Genomic DNA, 22,737 nt, shown 5'->3' with positions numbered 1-22,737 from the left:
AACGACTTGTTAAAATGAACAATTATTTCCCAAGAAACTTAATTGATTCGCATTAAAAAAAGTATTATTAAAGAAAAGTATGACAATGTTTTTTTTTCAATAATGGCAAACATTATTAGATATTAATACAAACAAACAAATATGAAAAAGATATTAAAAACAATTAATAAAAATGAAAAAAAAGAAAACATATAAAACTAAACTATTATAATTGACTTACCTCTTCCTTACTTTCCAGACGATCCTTAATATGATTACAAAAGACGGGTAATAAAATAGCACGACATTCGGGTAAATAGAACAATTTTGCATCCACAAAATCCTTAATGCAACCCATTTTCGATTGGGTTAAGCGGCGGGGAGGAAATTGTTTCAATATATTCACAATAATAATACTAAAATAAACAAATAATATTCCCATAAAATATATACTTTTTAAATTACAACTGTTATAAAAAACAACTACCTTAAGCGCACAGGATCAAACACTTGCATTAAATCAGTGGCTATAATGTGTAGATTCTTTAATAAAGCTCCTTCTGATTTTAACAGATCCGTAGGACAAGCTATCATTTTAATAAACATTTCCAAAAGTTCTAAAGCAAACAAAAAAATATAATTAAAAAACATACGAATTAAAAATTTTATTCAATTACTTACCATGCAATTTATTGGCAAAATCATCATAATCTGAATTATCATTAATGGCTGAGAATAAAATGCGTGAACGTATGATAAATTTCATAACATAGTGTAAATATCTGGTGGTCTTATAAAGACGTTTAACCTCAATACGTTCATCAATTTCAATGCCATCTGCTGACTTCTCTTTGGGTTCAATAGCTTCTTTAATATTCTTTTGTAAAACATCAATAAGTTTGCTGTTTTTTATAATAAAAGAAAGAAACATAAATAAATTAATCCACAACTGTGTCTCGTCTATGATTTACCACAAGAAACTTACGCATAAGCCAGTGTTGCTGAGAAGCTTTCATTTATATAGACATCTAGTACAGTTAGAAAATGTTGATACTTTAAATCCGATACAGTTTCTATAAGATGTATTATGCTCATGAAAACTAATTGATCATATTTGGCAGGATCATCATTTTCCACTAAAATATTGAATAAAGCATCCAAGATATCTTGTAAAAATTTCACAACCTCTTCGCCTGGTACATTAGACAAAGCATTTAATGATTCCTCCAAAGTTTCTTTGTGAGCTGACCAATTTAAGAGACCCAAAAGTATAACACTTTGTGTAAGCTTGGTACTGCAAAGATTAACACCTATAACCAATTGGTCTTTGGGCAGAAGCGACAAACCAGGCACTGAAGGTTTGGTACCTTGTAATTCATTAATAGTGGAGGGTAATTCCATGTGTAAATTATTAGAGTTGGCTTTATCAAGTTTTTTATGATCAATTTTGTAAACGGCCAAATTATGTTGTCCTTGCTGTAGTTGTTGGACGAGAATTAATAAAATTATTGTGAGGGGTAAGAAAAAAAACAAACTTACTGTTATAGTGGTGCCATTATCTTGCATTAGCTTTATATAGGATAGACCAAAAGGTTTTTCTGATTTATCTTTTTGTTCATTAGAGCTGCGATGTTTAAATACGAATTTTAAATGACACTGTTTGAATTCATCTATAGGGACATGTATCTGAAAAAGATAATCACAACTGTTGGTTGTATATAACATTTAGCAGCTTAATGGTTTTACCTTAAAAGTTTCCAACCATTTGGGTTTATCATCGTGATAATAAACTACAGACTTGTATTCATCTATGGGCGCTAGACCAGACCCTATACTCATGACACCCGGCACCATTTGACCCTGTTCGTTGCACACTGTTATTGTCACCTCTACATTCTTTTCTGAGGTTTTTGCTATACGCGCAAACTCTCCAGAACAGAGGGTTAAATACAAATCATTACGCACATCACCGGGTAATATAACTTCTGGAAAACCCATTTTACGTGCTATGGGCACATTTGTATGTAAAAGTCGGGGAAATTCTTCTTTGATTTGTTTAATATCACCCTGCAACACCTCTACCGTAACACACATGCGGGAATCTATTTTGCCTATATCTTTGTTGGCTATTAACTTTCTCAAAGTGCCATCTAAACTATCCTTTTCGCATAGTATAAAGGGCATATCCAAATTACCCTTGAAATCATCTGGCTTGTTAATAATGGGTGTTAGATCCTTGTAGGCCACACCAAAGGGTCTTCGCATTATGTATTCAGAACCGCTAAACGAGCCACTGGAACTAATCGAAAGCTGTGAGTGTTTCTTACTGGCTGCTGTCAACATAGTATTTGTTATGCTGGTACGTTTTGAATCGTTCTCCTTCATTTCCATAGAACCGATGCGCACCGCATAACAAACTAAATACATTTTCGGTATGCTGACATCATTTTTACTGAGATCGGTAAAGAGTACACGATTATTATCGAATTGATCAATGTCCCGGGCAATGCCAGTGCGTGACCACTTGACTACATAATTCTCACTAATGGGTCGATGTGACTCGCCATCGAATAGTGTAAATATTAAATCTGAATCCTCTTGGAATTTACAAACAAAAGCATTGACATGTAAGAGTATATTATGAGAGAAATTCTTATAGGGTTTAGGACCTAAGTGTTGGTTTTGGGGGCGCTATAAAATATATTTAAAAATAGATACAAAATAATTATAGAAAAACATATTTCTCACACATTTTTTTTTGTATTTAAATACAAAATACTTACACTAGCTTTTATAATGCGGTTAACCGCATTCATATGATGTTCATACAATTCTGTTGTGCAGATCGTATTCGTATCCAAGATATCACCACTTTCATCGCGCACCACCATATCCAAACCCAACAGGTTGTTGCCGGTATCTATTTGTGAGGTGGCCATCAATTTGACTGTACGCATTTCATCCACCGGCAAATTGCCCGATATTAATAATGCTCTATTATTATTTAAACTGTTCATTTTGGCGCGTATTGTATGAAAGTCGGGATGATTGTCCTATTTTAATTAGGAAATAATGACACAAAAATAAGAAAACATTATTAAGAAAATAAATTTATATAAAAAAACGAAAAGAATTGACAATTGTTAATGAATGGAATAAATTACACACCATTTCCATGTCGTTTACTTCAAAATGAAAATATTCCTCTTTTATAAAAGAGAATACTTTTTAGGATTAAAAGTACTTTTTAATAAAATAGCACCTAGTCTATTAACTAGTATGTATTTTGATATGAAGTCTATAGACTGCTCTAGGGAATGGTCTATGAAGTGATGTAAATAATAGTATTTTGAGTAGTTTTATAGGGAGTCTATGGACTATTCTTTTGACTACTCCATGGACATGTATACAGTCTATTGACTTGTCTATAGACAATTCTATGAAACAAACTACTATCCAATCAACTGACTTATGCTAACTTTTTATCTGTTAAACTACTCGATCAGATGATTTCTTTTAACAATATAAATCTGCAAATCTCAATAGGTTTATGTTTTGAAATGGTGTAGCTTATATATTTGCTTAAATGTTTTATTCTGTTAATGTCAAATAAGATTCGAAAATTATCATTCTAAATTCAAAACAATCATACAAACACAATTGTGGTTTTTCATTGCAAACCAAGTTGAGCTGGTCCAGCCAGATGTGCTTGATGAATTATATATTGTATTTTATGAATGAACATAGTGTTTGAATTTACATTTAAACATTTTCTAACTTACCAGAAAGTATTGCTTCAATATGCCGCCCCATTCTAGTAGAACTTTTGTTATTTCCTCAACAATTTCAGTGCGTTGTATACAATATTCACCATTGACAATTTTATAATCGCACAAATGTATATATGTTTTGGGAAATATGCCACGTTGTTCTTTATTTCTGCAATAAAAACAAAAATACAAAATAAAATAAATTGAAAAAAGAACATTGTTGGACATTAACGATGAAATGTGTAGTAATAACAATTAAACTTAAATAAACAACAATGAAATATGATAATTTAACACTTGCTAAAGAGTATTTCGTACTTGTAGATACATTAATGCATGAGAATTTGTAAACTTTTCTTTTTTCATATAAAGTTGCAACATACATATTTGGATGGGCGACAGTGCGACACAGTTTTTGTAAGAGAATGTAAGGAAGTAAATATTTAAAACGATAATGCTTGTTGAATAGAAAAGATCATTTAAAAATGACAAATAAAAAATTTTAAAAAAAACTAATGTCAACTAAACACAATGTTAATTGACCTTCAATTAAACCCCATTTTTATTTGTATAGTATTTTGTTAATTGAAAACTAATTGTCAATGATTTCCAGTTGAAAAAAAAAATAAATGAATGAATAAATATAAAAATAACAGCGACGTTTGTGTATATTTTTGTGTACAATTTTGACAAGCTCTTTAAATTGTTTAAAAGGCCACTAGTTGTCATCTATCAAAATTTCAAGAAAAAAATTTTGACAATTTATTTAAATGCAATAGAATTTTAAGAAATTCAATTAAAATTTTCTTTAATGTAAAAATATATATCATATATTTAGTCATTTAAAAAATAATTTAATGAGAAATTTAAGCCTACCTTGGCTTTAATTTAATCTACAAGTTTATTATTACTTTTTTGAAAAATATTATTGCTGTAAATAAAAAGCATTAAAAATTAACCTTAACCTCACTTAACATAAAATCTGAATTATTCTCATGAGAGTAATTTTTTTTCTTTAAAATCTTATCAAATAAAAATTAATAAAAAGCATTTAAAGAAAAATAAATATTTATTTAAATCAATAAATTAAAGTTAATGTAGACTTTATTGTTTTAAAAGTATAATTAAAAATTATACATAACTAACAAAAAAAAACTAAAAATATTATATAAAAATTTATAAAAATCCATTAAATATACATAACTAAATGCAAAGAATTTAATGCTTCAGTTGTAAAAGTAATCGGCCTCAAAATCTGAAAAATTTTACAGAAACTCAAACAAAAACAAAATGAATATAAAACATTACAAGTCGTGAGAGAAATAAAATCAAGAAATTAAACCGAAAATAAATGAAAAGAAACGACTATTCTTATCAGTTTGAAAATAATAAATAAACTAAAAAAATACAATATTTTTTAAGAGTCTGTTTTTTTATAAATGTTGAAATAAAAAGAAATTCATCAACAGCGGAAGGTTAAAAATGTAAGAACAGAAAGTAAAAAAAAATGAAAAATAAAATGATTTATGGGTCAGCAAAAATATGGAAAAGGTCAGTTTATTTATTTTTTTATTATTTTAAGTATGTGAGAGTTTTTAAACAAATAAATACTCAGATTGTTGGAAACAATATACATAAAAATTCCATAAAATGCTTGCTACATATTATGATTTTATATTTTTATTTATTTACAAAGGCCAAATAGTGCAACATAAAAAAGAAGCTTCTGTGTTTTCAAAAAAAAAAAAACCCAAAGAACTGATAAAGTATAAAACTTTAATTTCTGTTTGTTAAATCTTACACCCCAAACAACTGAAACCACAGAAAAAACCGGCAGACAGACAAACGGATGGACAATCGACAGGCAGACAGCCAGACCAAAAATATCAAGGGTCAACAGTGATGATTGTATGCATATTGTGTGATTTATTCTCAAACAAATAAATGAAAAAAAAAAACACACACACACATTTGTTTATCAGAGATACTCATCTCTCGATCCACTTACGATTTATTACTCATTTACTATAATATACACTCTCTCTTCAAGAAAGTCAACAAAACAAAATGGTCACTAAAATACTGATAAAAAATATTTTACGCCATACAGTTATGATAAAACTGTTAAAATATATAAAGACATTTTCAATCAGATCAGACATGAAAAGTAGATATTTTGAAATAGTACTTAACCTCATTGGAAAAAGTACTTTTCTCTTTAGAAGCGATATCAGTTTTGTTGGATAATTTAGTGAAAAATTAAACAATTTTTAAGAGTTTATATTTATAAAAAGATTTCCATTATAAAAAGATTTAGAAGCGATATCAGTTTTGTTGGATAATTTAGTGAAAAATTAAACAATTTTTAAGAGTTTATATTTATAAAAAGATTTCCACTATATTAAAGATTTCTACTTCTATAAATGGCGAATGTACAATTTCGACCACTTTTTAAATACTGTTGTTCCATGAAGAGACCCTTTGAACAACATCCGTAACTCTTAACTTTTAAAAATATTTTGGGTTTATGGAAAACTAGTCTATACCGAAATTTATGAAATCTGATAAAAGAGTAATTTCTTAACTTTTCAGTGGTATCAAATTGACACCAAAGTGGTTATAATTTTTCAATAACATCCGTTGTCAAAGTATTTACATACGTACAACAACACTATGCAAGAATTCGTTGCCGATATTTCAATTTTCGAAATATCGGTCCTGAATCGAAAAAAAGTAGAATTTACTCCATAGAAGTACAGAAAAATACCTGAAGCAGTGATGATTTTAACACATTCTTTCCATAGGTGGGATGTTCCTTTTATTTGATTCCAAATTCACTACATTTGAAGTCATATTTATGAAGTGATTTTGATGTTCTTTTTTTGGGAGTTATTAGAAGGTGAAATGTTGCTTTAAAGAATGCAACTAATTTCACTGAAATAATACTAACATAAATAAATTACATGCATTTATCAATCAACTATTGAAGTGGTGAAAAATGTTATTCTATTTGAAGTACTTCGTTTTATTTTTGCAAAGTATTTTACTACTAATTTTACTGCAGGCTTGGTACGGTCGTTGAGATAAAGCTTCAAATAAATTAAGATTTCTAAGCCATTAGCCGTAAAAATATCTCAAAAATATCACATTGTAAAGTTATCAAGAACACAAATATGTTTATAATTTAGGGAAACTATCTTTACGATTAAGGAATTGTAAGAGAAACAAAAATATTCAAAAATTTTTGGTTGCAACATATGTTTCGGATGCACGATTTAAAATAACAAAAAACGGCAACATAAAATATTTATAAAAGAATGATCAGGAAAAATAAATAAATTTTTAAATGATGCATGTGTGTCATATAAATAACTCTTATTTTTGGTAAAGCTTACAACAAAAAACTATATGCAACAGATTTATTTAAATGCAGCAAACACATGTGTGTTCCAAAAAAAGGAAATAAAAATGTAACTCCATGAAATTTAAGTCAATACCAAAAAACTGTATTAATTCATAAATTTTAACATATGGATGTATGTATGAGTGTTCTCTGATGAATCTTATAATTGGAATGTGGAATGCACTCAATCAACCGTTATTAAAAGTAGAGAGAGAGAGTTATAAAGATATTTTAAATAAAAAGGATTTTCTTTCTGGAAATAACACATTAAATATGTCATATGTGTCAAAGTAATAATAAATAATTCATTTAAGCAATATCTGGTAAACACAAAGGAGTTAAATTTGTTGCATTAATCGATTTTTTTAAATGGATTCAATATAACTCCTATATCAAAAGATATTTTAAAACTTTTAATAAAACTAAAACACTAAACTAGATTAAATATTCAAATGACACTTTTAGTTACTTATTGACACACTTTTGTAAAATCTTACATAAGTTTATTTTATTACTTCTTTTTTCTTCCATCCCAAACCGCAATAAGTAAATAATAAAATTAATGAAATTAACAACAAGTCCGAGCTGCTTACCTTTGTTTATAACCATAAAACCAATGTGTGGTTTCTTTTAATATGACCACTGAATCACCAACATCCAAATTCAAGCGATGAGGTTTATCGTCTTGATCGAAATTACATTTTGCTAAAATGAAACAAAATATATAAAAAAATATAAAATTAATTAGTTTATAATAGCAAATGGAATAATTTAAATAAAGACAAAGCTTAACATATAGACACACACTTAAGACGAAATCAAATTAATTGTAACAACACGGGCTCAGCAATTATTTTAATATTAATTCTATATTTAATTAGCAAATAAATTACATTAATTATTTTCTTTACTTTCTCTTTACAAACACTCGCAGAGACGTCTAGTTTAAGTCATCTGATATAATTGGATTTTATTCTAGACGTTTAAAATTTGAATTCAATTTCAGTTTCACAACAACCTAATCTTTTAACCGACTCTAAACAACTATTTCTCTATATAAAACAATTTCTAACACAAAATTATAAATAATAAGAGTCATTATATACATACATATTTATCTAGATTGTAGTAGAATAGAGTAAATTTAGTGGTAGTCGTTTTATAAAAATGACAATGTGAAAATATATACAATTCTTTTTTGTGTTAAATTTTTTTTACTTAAATGCAAAACAACTAAAATAGCAAAAATATTTATAAAAAAAACGTCAAAAATGGAAAATAAAAACAGACAAATGCTGTCATTATGTATAATTTTGTTTTTTCCCCCTTAAAACTTAAGGCCTTTTACGTAGAAAAAGGGGGGAGGGGTAAAGAAGAGAAACAGGCTTAATACACAACTCGAGACAGTTTCTAATATCACTAAACTAGGTTTAGGTTAAACTAATATATAAAACTACTAACAACAAAAATACAAGCAACCAACGAACCAACATCAGCACAACAACACAATGACAATAATTTAAAATTTGCTATGACGTTTATAATTTAGTTAAACAAACCGGTGTTTTAATTCTCTTCTCTACTCTTTGTTTTGATTATTAATTTCCATTTGTTGTTATTGTTGTTGTTGTGCTTTTTTTCTAATAAAGGTGTCAAAAGTGATCTACATTTTTCAAACGTGTGTTTCTGTTAGATCGTGTTAGTTGTTTAGAAAGAATTGTTTGTTTGTTTGTTTGTTTTTAGGTTCACAAATCAAATCATTATGGTAATTGTCGGATATTCTAATAATACATATAACAACAAATTATTAAATATTGTATAAATGACAATATGTATTTAAATACATACAAATATGTACATACGTACCCTTTTATGTCATTTTGTAAAATTGTAATAAACTTAATAAATAAATCCGTTAACGGAAATAAACAAGTGTGAGACTTTGTACAAAGGTTTTATTTTTTCGCAAATAAAGGGTTCATACAAAGTCTAAGGTTGAAATTTAAATAATAATTTAGAATAGAAAATTGGAAACACTTGCTTTAATCCGTATTTATATTGCTGAATTGCACTTTGTTTTAATAAATTAATATGTAAAAAGTGTGTTATAAACCATTGTTAACTTTAATAATCGCTTTTACATAAGGCAGTTAAAGTTTAAGAATTATACTGGTCCATGAATTACAATATTAGCTAATCTACTTAATGGTCTATGAACTACATGGAATTACTTAATATATTGTAAAGTTGTTACGGTACTTTTGTCCGTCAAAAAGTATTAAAAAATTACAATTTTAACGTCGGATCTATTTTATGTCAATTACAAAAAAATAAAAATTTATTTGGTAATAAAATATCTAGAGCTGCTGACAAAAAATCTGAATTCAGTAAAATTTTTATGTAAATTTTTCTCTTAGTTTCATTAGCTTAATTGTTACGAAATTTAAATTTATTTAATAATAAAAATATTAAAAGCTAAATATATTTTAATACTACTAATTGCGTATTATTAAGAGTTTATAACTATCAACATAAATAAAGAATAAAATGCATATGTACATTAGGGAGGTACTTATTTATGAAAGGAAAAAAATCAATTAACAAATTATAAATTGTTTTTATAAATTCTCTAATTGTTCAATTATAGAACAGAGCTATTATTGTGATTAAACCTAGGGCAATAACTATTTTAATTTCTATTCCATCATTAATGTTTTAAAAGCCCACCTAATATAATAAATTGTAAGAATGTATTTTTATTATTATTTATCATGGTAGACGACTGACTTCCTATATCAACAAACAAAAAAGCAAAAAAAAAAGAAAGAAAAAGCTCCATGTAAATGTGCAGTTGTTATTTTCGTATGTTTTTTTTTAACCCAGAAATAAATATTTAAACATGAAATAGTTTGTACGATTATGTACAAAGTTTTGTTTTAATAAAACAAATGTTTTTCATTTGTTTCATGTTATTAAAGTATAATTTCTTATTTTAATTTAGTTTTTTAACGAAACATCCGCTTACAGACGTACTGACTGACTGACGTCTTTCTTATTGAATCTCGACTTAGCATGATTTAGTTTAATTTGTGGCATGGTTGTTGAGGCTTTATTACTTATTGTGCAGCTCATTCATGTGAATACAATAAGATTTGTTTCTGAAATTTTCAGCATATTTAGCTTTCTCTTGCATTAAGAATTGTGTTTTCTTTTAGTAATTTATAAAGAAGTGGCAGGCAGGCAGGCTGCCATTCAGACAATGACAATGCCGATGACAATGCATCAACAAGCAACATTATATATATATAAAAATCTTAAATGCCACATTCAATTTGCATATGGCATAAAAAACCAAGTGGAAAATACAAAGAAAATTATCATGTAAGATACAAATGTGTTCTTTATCCAAATGTATGAGTATACGGGGATTGTCGTCATAAGTTTTATCATCAAGAATGGGGAAGTTCTTTTAAACAAAACATCACGGTCTTCTTTATGGAAACAAAATAAAAATTAATCCAACGACACTATTGATTTTCTTTATTGCACATTTATATCTAGGTCCTTATTAGATTTCAGTCTGTACATGATGAATAAATGATGTACGATAGAACTGATGATTTTCGTTAACATTATTTATGGATAAGATTTGTATGACAATATACGTCAATGATTGACCGACCTAACGCTCATATGTACGGTTCACCGGAATATAGTTATTGTAATAAAATTTTGCACAATTACAGTTTAGTTTATGTATTTAACCTTAGCCCCAGAAACATTTTTGAGATATCTTTCGAAAATGATATAATTTATGTTTTGGTATAAATTTAATATAAAATAATTATAAATTTATCACACGATCCTTGTATATTTAGTAACAACAGATGAAACTCTAAGATGAAGCATTAAGAAATTCATCAACGCCAATAGTGACACCACAATAAATACAATAAAAATATATATATAAAAATTATACAGCATGATCGACCATTTAATAAGCTACATTTTAAAAAGTTCTTGCCACAAGAAATACATAATTTAGAAATTTTTTTAGCAACTTTAATAAGGCTCCTATAACGAATACAATTTACGAACTACAATTTAAATAAAGGGGATGCGATTTTCTTTACAACTTAACTATGTAAATGTTTTAGTTACATTAGATAGATTTTTGCTAAGGTAGTGTATATTATAATTTATTTATGCATATAGCATATTACAACTGCCATAATTATACACTCGTTCCGAACGTCAACGAAACAGTCATTGGCCACACCACACACTGAGAATTATAAAGTCTTTATAAACATAAATTTAATTTTTTTTTTTCAAAAAATTATTTGTAAAACAGGGGGAAACATATTTATTTTTTGTTTAGTGTGCATGTGCCATCATTTTATTATCCACATAATAATTCTTTGTCCGTCCGTCCCTCAGTTCAGTCGAAACCTATAAGACTAAAACGACCTCCACATCATACAAACAGAAACGTTATAAATAAAATGCAAAGAAAAAAATATTTGTTTGTTATTTTAATATTTAATATTTGTACAAAAAATAAATAAAATAAATGCAATATAAAAGTTTTTTATTTTGCTAAAATTTGCAGTTGCAACGCACTACTTTTGTTGGGTCATTAGCCTGTGCGCTATTCATACCGCACTCAATTGAGGCGTGTCTTTATTACAAAATCATTTCGTTTTTTTGAGGATTTTTTATATCATTTTTTTTTTTAATTAAGTCAAAAATTTATACTTCCAGGTACAACAAATCATTTGTTAAAGTTGCATGCAATATCAAAAAAAATATTATCAAAAATTTTTCCTTATTGCCATAAACATGCATTTTGTAAATGTCTGCAACAAATTTTGTTAAATAATATTGAATATAAGTTGTTACAACTGGCGCTATATAAAATGATAAAACTTATAATTGTAATAAATAATTTATTTGTTATTCCATCATTAATAATCTTAAATTAATTTACAAACAATCCTCAACCATATTCGTACACATCACCAAATGGAACTTAATAAAATGAGAAGTCATCGATAGGTCTTAATATTAAATGTCTATACACGATGAATTTTACATACAGTGAAATCCATCTAAAGCGAAACTTAATCCATTTAAAAGCTGTTTGTTAATTTTCAGTACTTATAGAAATAACTTTTACTAAAATAGTACTTTTTTATGGATATAACTACTTTTAGTCTTCTGGCTATTTTATGGTTTTATTTGTCGAGTATTGTATTGACTAAATTGTTGACTAGTCTATGGACTAAATATGGACTAGTTTATATATTAATTTTTGGACTGGATTATGGACTAGTCTCCCGACTAGACAATGAAGTAGTCTATTGTCTAGACTACATACCAGTCTGTTCACTAAACTATGGCCTAAAGAATTTACTAGATTATATATTCGTTTTTTAATTAGACTAAGAACCATTCTATGGATATGTCTGATTATTGACCAGACAATGGACTAGTCTCCTAACTAGAATATACACTAACCTATTAACAGCACTATGGATTAGTCTATTAAGTAGACTATGATATAGACTATTGACTGGACTACGGATCAGTCTGTTAACTAGACTGTAGATCAATATAGACTATGGACTAGTCCATACGACTAGATTATGTAGTCGTTTTTAGATTAGACTATGAACTAGACTAAAGTATGAATTAGTCTACTGATAAGACTATGAAGTTGTATATTGACCACACTATAGACTAGTCTCTTGACTAATTTGTGGTCTACTTTTTGTGCTTGCCTACAAACTATTTTGTTTATTCTCCAGCCTATGGACTACTCTATTCACTTAACTTTAGGTTAATATAGCGAAAAGTAATCGATATTTTTCAAAGTAAAAAAGTAATGAAAATATCTGGATTAAAGTCTTTTTTAATTCTATTTAAAAAAAAAATTTTAAAAATGTTCATTTTAGCCAAATTTTTCTGTTTTATCATTAATAAGTAAACCATACTTTTCCCCACGCAGACAGACCTACAGTCATATACATAATACATATCTCCAACGTGTGCTATTGTTGACTTACTACTGTTTTCTTGATTTCTAAGAATGAATAAATGATGAAGAATGTATGATGTATGTACGTAACTAAGGAACTGACTACTGCCAATTACGATGAATCATTTTTGTATTAAAAATTGTTTATGCAAATTTATACTCTCAACACGAGACTCTCCATTAACTAAACAGCCAACTATAAACGATTTCAAATACTTTTAGGGCCGTTAAACGTTGGATAAGTACTCAATGATTACTTATTTATCTCTGTAGCCAGTTTATTTTTAAAACAATAAATAAAATTGTTGCTTGGCCACGGTGTATATTTAAATCGACTTAAGATATTTGTTTATATATACTTTGTTCGTTGAAACAGGTGAAATATGGAAAATATTTATTAAAAGTAGAAGCTATAAAAAAATAAGAAAACATTACCAAATTAGTAATAGGCGGGAGGCAATTGGGCTATCTGATAAGCATACAAATTACGTTTTAGAAATCAAAAACTAATTTTGAAAAGAAAAGAAAGAACACCAACAACAACAACAAAATACTAAAATGATGCATATTTAAAATTAGGTCGAACAGCAATTTAGGAAATTGTTATAAAGTTCTAAACAAAAAAAAAACTGTTTAAAATTATTTAAAAATATTCTTTTGTTTATAGAAGAGTGTTCTGGTTTTGGAATAAAACAAAAAATTTCCACAATTTATTATAAAAGTTCTAAGAAAATTATCTAAATAGAAACAAATTAACAATTGTGCTTTTTGATTTTATGTGATTTAAATCAAACGATTTGATTAGTTATAAATTTTGATTAATATCAACTTATTTTTTATACTGTTAAAAGTTATAAACTGTTTATTTTTTTGATTTTTAAGAATTTGAATACACAATGATCATGTAAAAAGACTAAATATTCCAATAAAGAATTAAACATGGAATTTTTTGGCAATATGGGTGAAAAAGTACTTTTTCGCAATGTTTTCTAAATAGTTCAAAAACTAGTCATTAATAAAATAATACATATTCTAAACAATTATGTCTCCCCCGCGGGCATATAACCTTGGTGAAGCCTCCACCGGGTGGCCAGTTTCCCGCAGAACTATGTCCTGGCTCGTCAGTTGGTGTAGTGGTAGTGGCTGTGGTTTAAACCCAAATTCGCGAGAAGAGTAAGTGCCGGTTAAAAAACTGATGTAAGGTAAAGTCAGTATTTTGGGATAAGTTTGATGATGATGGATGAAAGGTATATACAAATGATACCATTGAATTTTCCTTCTTTGTCCAGATATTTTCAGAGTATACTGTGTTCATATCAGAATTACCACAGTGTGTCCCTAGAAGTAAGAACAAAGTCCTCGGCTTATTTGATGGATTCGTATTTCGGTCCACCGGTTACGTCTCTAGGAGCTGTTGCCGAATCAACAGATGTCATTCAATGGTCAATGGTACTTCAGCAAAGTGCTTATACATGGACCGGTCAAATCCATGTACAAAAACTGTCACCTGAGTTCTTCATTGAAAGATAAAGGGGCGATGGTAGACCCTTATAAAGTCTGCCAGTGGATGAAAAAGACCACCGTGACATCATGCCAGGTACTGACGTAAAACTCTCGACATTCATTCTAAACCATAGGTTAGTTAGTTGGTTTTTTGATATTTATAGAAAATTTGTCACAAATATTTAAAAAAAGGTTATTATAAATTGCGTATTGTGGAAATAATATTTACACTAATATTTAAATAAAGATGATTTTAAAAGTGTTATAAACCAGTTTTTATTAAAAAATCAAATGAAATCAGCTAAACTAATTTAGCCTATTCAAATGGTATTTTAAACAGATATAAATTATTTAAATATGTTAATAAATATTAAAATTAAAAACATAATATATTAAAAGCGTTCAACAAATAAATTAAAACTAAAGTGCTGGAATTATTCTAAAAGAAATAACATTTTAATTAAATTCAAATGAAATTTAAGGCGTATTCTCAAACCCCTTCAAACACCCAGGGAGCAACAAATAATATTCCAAAATTATAATTACCAATCATTATTAAACGGAAGTGAAATAAATAAAAAAAAAGCAAAATCATAAAAATCATGAGTGGTAGATATGTAGGTACAACATACATAATAAAACAACAAAAAGAATGAGAACCTAATGCAACAATCCGTCAGACTGCACACACAAAAAAGGCCAATTTTTTAGAAACAGAATAATAATAATAATGAAAAAATAAAACCAATGTTATGGGTCAATGAATAATTACATATTGAATACATAAATAAAAGCATACAAAAACACATGAATTAATGTTGTAGAGACATAAAGGGTGTGCGTGCTTCAAGTGTAGCTAAAATGCAACAAGTTGGTTGCAACATTATTTCTACTTGAATAACATTTAGGCTTCTATAATGCTACTTATGGATGGCGACAACAAACAACTTAAAATGGAAAATATATTTGTTTAAACAAAATTATTAAAGGGGAAATAGGAAATGATACGGAAAAAATATGCAAAATATACATACATATGTACGTATGCAACCAACAACATAATTAAAACGGAACTAATGGTTTTAATTGAATGAGAAACAAACAGGGAGTTTGAATACCTAAACAAAAAACTACAACTTTAAAAAAAATTTAAGTTACCTAAGAAATTGTTGTTGTTATTTGTTATTGCATTTAAAAAGAAAGTCACTTTTTCTTGGTATTTTTTTTATAATCCGTAACTCGCACTCTCTAAAGCATTTTATCATTCATAAAATGTAACACACAATAAAAATAAAATAAAATTAAACAAAAAAACGTTACAAGTTTGTAAGATTCACATACTTAACTCGAATGAAACAATCTTAATGAAAATGAAGTAAAAAGAAACAGTTTTAAGTGTAGCACGCGTATGACATAATAAACAACAAAATACGATGAGAAAATCACTAACAACTAAGGAAATAACTGTAGTACGCTATAAGTATTTCAGACGAATTGTAGGAACTTTATTTGAGATTTACTATTTCAATTAAAAACTACAGATTTGTAAGGCAACGGACTGCTTATTAGTAAGTAATAAAGTAAGTAATGTGTAAAAAAATGTAAAATTAGGTGTCAAGAAATTATATTGTAAGCCTAAAACTTAGTCTGGTACTAGCTCATTTTTAATTCGGTATTCAAAATGTAGGGAATCTTGTAATTACATAAATACTTAGTGTTACAAATGGATTGACAAACTAAACTTTTTTATTAAATTTTTGTAGAACTTGTAGTTACACTTGTTATAAATATAACTGGTATTAGAAAAGTTGTAATTAAAATTTATTTTTTTTAAGAAAAACGAATTTACTAAATTTAACAGAAAGTGAAAAGTTGTTTAAATAAAGAAATTTCCCCAAAACTGTATTTATTCCACAAATTGAAGTATTGAACAAGTCTTATCAATAAAAAAGGAAAAAAAGAGACCAAAATTGTGTGAGACTAATACTTATACTGATAAAGAAAGACATCCTTCGCCCTACTAAACATTCATGGCCAAGACAGTTCTCCCTGGACATGAAACCTTCTATCCTTTCAAACTCATTGCCCTGTAAATGGATATGCAAGATGGCCTGAGCCAAATCCTATCTGGACCTCGTCTTTGCCTAAGTACAGTATTCTTCGGTCCCACATCCTTAAACGTTCCATCTAAGGAGAAGATATTTTCAACCAGACTAAAAAGGCGTAGGATTTGAGAGGAAGACCTACTCTCTAGGCCCCTTCCATGGCTATGAATACCACAGTATAAAACATATGCACTTTTCGTGTACTCTAGTACGTGTTCAACGTGGCAATAAAACATAAAATTCTCATTCAATAAACAGGAAGCCACTCATTCCCAATCCGAAGAGAAGAAATGAATAACTACTGTTCGAATACAGGTACTTACGTCGGCCCTTGATCATCACACAAACCGACTTTCTCGCATTGCGACGAAGACCCCATTTGGAGAAGTATTCCGCAAGTACAGCCAAATATGTATTCATCCGTGTTTTTACCATCTTAGCTCAAGGACCCGATGCCATCATGAGAATATCATCCTCAGGACGACGAATATCACATGAGGATATTGTACATTACAGGACATAAAAAGGAACACTGTGGTACTCACGCAAAACATTCGGAAGCAGTTCTGTAAATGTTTTATATAGTCGTCGTCATTATTACAGAACGATTCTAGAATCTAGAGTATTGCCTTACTTTCATACATTTTTCGATTCAAAAGAAAAAGCTTTTAAATTATACTCCCAGTTTTTGCAGATTTATATAAAAAATTTAGATTTGGCTCCCGTTTTACAAAAACAAAGGGCATACAAATTCAAATTGTTTTGGCGTTTTAAATAATCAATGACTTTTATAAAAAAAAAGAATTCTAAAGATTCATTTGAATAACGGTGCTAGAGATTAGAGATTTCTGTTATTTCTGTTCTAAATTATGACTTTTTGCACTACTTTTTTTAAAAATAATCTATATAGAATTTCAAGCAAAATTTTGCGAAAAAAAAATATTAAAAAATTATTGTAATCAGCCAAAAAATCACTTTTGAAAGAACTCAACAACAAAATAACGCTATAGTCACGAATTTTAGAACTAACATCAACATCACTAAATCAAAGGTTGTCATTAAAAAAATAAAAATTATTCAAGAGTTAAGTAGTTTGATTTATTAAGATTAAATTATTAAATAAGTTTTAAGTAAATTCAAATTTGAGGATTAAATATTTTTAATATGTAGTTATTAAATTCCAAAATTTAATATTCTTCAATGTCAAATTAATTTATAAACTTTTTTCGCAACCAATCAAAATAAAAGTACAAATTAAATTTTTTATTCTAAACAAAAAATGTTTGTTTCATCATGGTCATTGCTATTGTAATGTCAATAGAATTGTTCTAAAACAGCCGCAATAAAAACTAAACAAATAGAAAAACTTGCATGTATCTCATAAAGTAAAAATATCAATGTTTTAGTACACAGTAAGAAACAAATGTAAAATTAAATAAAGTTTTAAAATAGTAGAATAAAAATATGTATTATTATTTTGTTATTCACTGTAATGTTTTAATAGTTTTTAATATCTCGTATAGTGTATACTTTCACATGCTTATTAAATTAAAACAATTGCTTCTCTATGAAACTTTATAAGTTATACATGAAAAAATAAACAAAACAAAAACAATAATAACAATAACAACAACACTAGAAAAACATTCGCACATTGTTTTTTTCTGTTTTTGTTTTTCTACATTCTTCAAAGTTGCGAATACAATTTCGAGGAGATTCGTCATCAAAATACCTTGTCTGTCTGTCAAGCAACTTTATACATATGTATTATAAAAAAAAATAACGTCGTCGCATTTTATTATTAAAATAACTAAAATAAAATTAAAAACAAAAACATAAAAATTTTACAAAAATAAATAAAGGTGTTGAGAGTTTGCAGGTACAGGAATGGATCAGATAAAATTTAGAAATATAACACAAACCTTAAAAACAATTAATAATGAAGCTACAGAGATCAAAAGTGTATCTGTTCAAATCGATTTGAAAAGATTTAAAATTACATTTTAAATTCCCATTATATCATATATTCTTCAGTAATGATTTTATATACAGCCCCAAATAATCTTGTTAATACTAAAATTTGGTAAAGTTTAGCTTATTATTTGTGATTTTAAAAGATTTCAAAATTCAATAGTATTAATTTTTCCAGGCCTGAAATATTTCTTACACATTTTTAGAAAATACCTGTGATTTTATTTACGAAAATTTACCTGCATTTTTCGTTTAAGCCAACATTTCTAGTATGTATTCGTAAACAGTTACAAGAAAGAGATTATTTGATTTGACAATAGTTAAGCAAGAGCAGCTGCTGGTCAGTATTCAGTAAAAGGGCTTCAAAAATGATTTACTTTTTTTAGTTAGAACATTGAGAATAATTCTATAAAGATATCAATGAACCTTGAAATAAAGTTGTCAATAAAATCTTTTAATAATTTCTTTAAATTTAAAAATGAATATTTAAACATCCTGAAAAAATTTAAAGAAATTGTCCTTAAATAAAATGAAATTTATAAGTATCCTCATGTTTAAAATAAAATATTTTGAACGGAACATGGCCTTACGATAAAATTGAATTTTTATTCAAATATACAATTATATTCTTTGACAAATTTAGATTTTATCAAATCTATTTTGATAAAGATTGTGCAATAACTACTGCTGCTGCTGCTGGCCCGTGCTATATTTTACCAAACTTCAATTTAAAAAAGTTCTTAGTTTGGTAATCAAAATCTTTATATCAGACCCCTTCGTTAGCTGGTTAAATAGATTTCTACAATTCTGTTTATGTTTATTGAAGTATTTTGAAATGCTTTAACAAATATTCCACCCTTCACTCGTTCCGCCTGCACGCTCCCTCACTCGCCCCCATTTCAGTTATGCATTCTTAATTACTCATAAAACAACAACAATACAATCACATCAAAACATTCGATATTTTGTTATGAGTAAATAATCGAAAGAACGAAGAAACTAGCGAATGAACGTATGCATGAAATCGAATATATCTAATGGGGTGAAGGAATATCATGATTTTTTTTCAAATACAATGAAGGGATGTATAGTTATATAGATGTTTTCTTTCTCATATCTATTATAATTCAATTGTGTATGTCATTTTAGAGATTCAAGAAATATATAAAATTGTTAATTACTTTTCTCAAGATTAAAGTCATTTTGGTTTGAATTTTTCAAATTGCTGCTGCTGTCTCACTCCTTTTGCAATTTAGACAAATTCTACTTGTGTTTCCTTAATTCTCTTGCTTTATCTCAGTCTGAATATCTTAATAACGCATTGACCCCATTCCCTTTTTCCAAAAAACTTCAATTTTTTTCTTAGTTTTGTGTTAAACAACAAAATAATATAATTCGTTTGAACTTATGATTTCTGCTGTTAAGCTTTAATAGTTAAGTTGATTTTTTTATGTTATTTTAATGTTTTATGCTTATGTTTCCTCTCTGTCCCTATTTCTCCCCCCTAGAATTATGAAAAATACAAAAAAAAATAAACATATTCAAAGGAAGTATTACACACATATTGCTGGCAATCAGTCTGTCTGCCAGTCATTCAATTGTAATAAATAAATAATAAATTTCATAATTTCTTCATATAACAAATTTGTTTTGTTTTTTATTTAATTGTTTATTGTTCTTGTGTGATTAATAAATGTAAAAATGCATTTTAGGAAATACATACTTGCAATAACTTTTAATTTCAACAACAATTAAATTACTTTTTATAGACATTTGAGTAATAATTTATGAAGGGGGAATGAATATTAAAATTATTTTCAAATTATGTTTTAAGTTTTTATGGAATTGCAATAAATTTAAAAAGGGTTTTACAATGCACATAGATGTTCTATTAACTTTTTTATTATTATTATTATCACAACATTTGGTATCTGTCAAAATAACAGCTGTCACTTTTTATAGAAGTGAGGAGTTGCAGCATATTTTTATGCGTGTGTGCATTAAATTTATTTGCTTAAAGAGTTGCTTAAGTGTCGAAATTGTTTGATTGATGTTAATTGTTATTGTTTTATGTTTAAAGTTATTTTATTGAAAAATTTTAATAATTTCGGTTTACATCGGTTTACACTATATTTTAAATATTGTTCAGATTAATGGGAATTTAATTGGACATTTTTAAAAGCTAAAATACCTCTAATTATAGCTTACTGCCCTTCTTTGGAATCCTTTATTTTAAATCCTAAATTACTCTCGAAACCTTTAAGTTTTGGACATTCTTATTACCTTCACTTTTATAAAACAAAGTTTTATTTTTTAAAAGTACTTTAAATATAAAATATCTTTTATAACATAAATTTTATTTATAATAAGCAGTCAGGTATTAAGTTCTTGACATACATTTGTATACAATTAGGGGAAAATCAAAACTATTTTAACCATTCAAAAGAATTTTATTTTTTCAATCAGATATACTTTTTGTGTTTTTTTAATAAAGGAATCTTTTTTAATACTTTCTTATCTTTATTCTAACCTCTCATAAACATATAGAAAAAGTGTTTAAATATGTTTGTTTTTCATTAGAAGGATTTGTTTTTATCATAATATTTCCCAGACTACATGTCTTAGATGTATTTGAGTTAATTAAATAGTGTGTTTGTTATTTTTTCAGTAAAAAATCCTAACAAACCAACAAGTTCTATGTAAAATGTCAACAAACTATAAAAAAGGGAATATTACATGCAACACGATTTACTAAATAAACATTTTCAAATGTTATACAAATACAGAAATACTCCATCATTTGGTGACAACAACTACTACTAAGTTGATGCGGGTGCAGACTGAAAAGAACTTAAAAAGTATTTGTATCTGTTTTTCGAAAAATACTTCAACAATCAATCACATCGTAAATTTTCTGCGGAAAACTATCTAAAAATAACTTTTTGTAAACTATTTTAAGAAACGTAATATGGTTACTAGATGAAGTGTAAATTTGAGTAAATAAAAGGATTTTTTCTTGATTTCTTTAATATTTGTGACATTAAAATTTTAATTTTTTAACATTTCGGTTTCCAAATCATATCTTCTACAGTAAATTGTCTATTCAACGAGGTTAGTAAAGAAAACCAAAGGAGTTCTACAGAAAAACCAAATTTAGATAGAAAATTTTTTTAAGAAAACGCTTCAAAAACTATTTCTAAAAATGGTAATAAAGAACCTTCAATTAAAAGTTTATATGAGCAACTACATACATATTTATCGAAAAATTCCTGTGGAAAATTGTTTTCTATGTATATAAAGTTTGAAAACTTTTCAGACCAACTTCCTATAACAAAGTACAGAAAATCCCCCTTTAAAAGACAAGCCGAGTTAAGGGATAAATAAAATATACACATATGAAAAAAAATAAGTAAATTTTATTAAAGAAAATGAAACAAGTGAAACTGACAACAACTACAACATATCAACTATAGTTTTAATGCACTTTAAACCAAAAACCAACTCCGCTTTATTCATTCCCTGTACAGTAGAGTATCTAGTGTAAAATGAGTAGAGTTTGTAAAAAAAATATATATATACATATTATAATAAAAATTTGTATAGAGTAAAAGTGGTGACAAACAAACAACAGGGTGCGTTGCCTTAACTTCACTCGTACTCTCTATTCGAATTAACTGAACTGTATGTGTATTTAGTATGTTGCAGCCACACAATAATAATGATAATCGTACAAAGCAAAAAATGTGACACACATGCACATGTTGTACATATGCAATGTGTAGTACTTAATATATGAATATTCACACACATGAGTAAATTGTAAATTGTTTTTCTTTTGTGAATGAATGAGGCGACTGACTATAGCTTAGGGATATGTATTTGTCAACAGTTTAAACTTTAAAGACTATGAAAACAGGAGAATTTAGCTATAACGAATAAAAGCTTTAAAGCATTTATATAAAATAT

The 22,737-nt window shown here is 27.4% G+C and overlaps 1 protein-coding gene across 3 annotated transcripts in view; it reads right to left on the bottom strand.

Moving 5' to 3' along the window:
- The window catches only part of LOC111690482 (dedicator of cytokinesis protein 1), a 36,856-nt gene that overhangs the window by 8,033 nt on the left and 6,086 nt on the right, over window positions 1-22,737 (bottom strand). For all 3 annotated transcript variants that reach the window (XM_046948347.1, XM_023452967.2, XM_023452968.2), the window contains exons 2-10: window positions 7,746-7,857; window positions 3,762-3,918; window positions 2,763-3,032; window positions 1,726-2,670; window positions 1,519-1,665; window positions 965-1,455; window positions 661-881; window positions 467-596; window positions 221-395 (exon numbers count right to left, since the gene is read on the bottom strand). In XM_046948347.1, the coding sequence (XP_046804303.1) occupies window positions 221-395; window positions 467-596; window positions 661-881; window positions 965-1,455; window positions 1,519-1,665; window positions 1,726-2,670; window positions 2,763-3,032; window positions 3,762-3,918; window positions 7,746-7,857 (2,648 nt within the window). The remainder of the gene's footprint in view (window positions 1-220; window positions 396-466; window positions 597-660; window positions 882-964; window positions 1,456-1,518; window positions 1,666-1,725; window positions 2,671-2,762; window positions 3,033-3,761; window positions 3,919-7,745; window positions 7,858-22,737) is intronic.

The sequence above is a fragment of the Lucilia cuprina genome, chromosome 4 (genome assembly GCF_022045245.1).
Source record: "Lucilia cuprina isolate Lc7/37 chromosome 4, ASM2204524v1, whole genome shotgun sequence".
Classification (NCBI taxonomy): domain Eukaryota; kingdom Metazoa; phylum Arthropoda; class Insecta; order Diptera; family Calliphoridae; genus Lucilia; species Lucilia cuprina.
The sequence above is the reverse complement of the archived record's forward strand: the minus strand, read 5'-3'. Positions and strand labels throughout refer to the sequence as shown.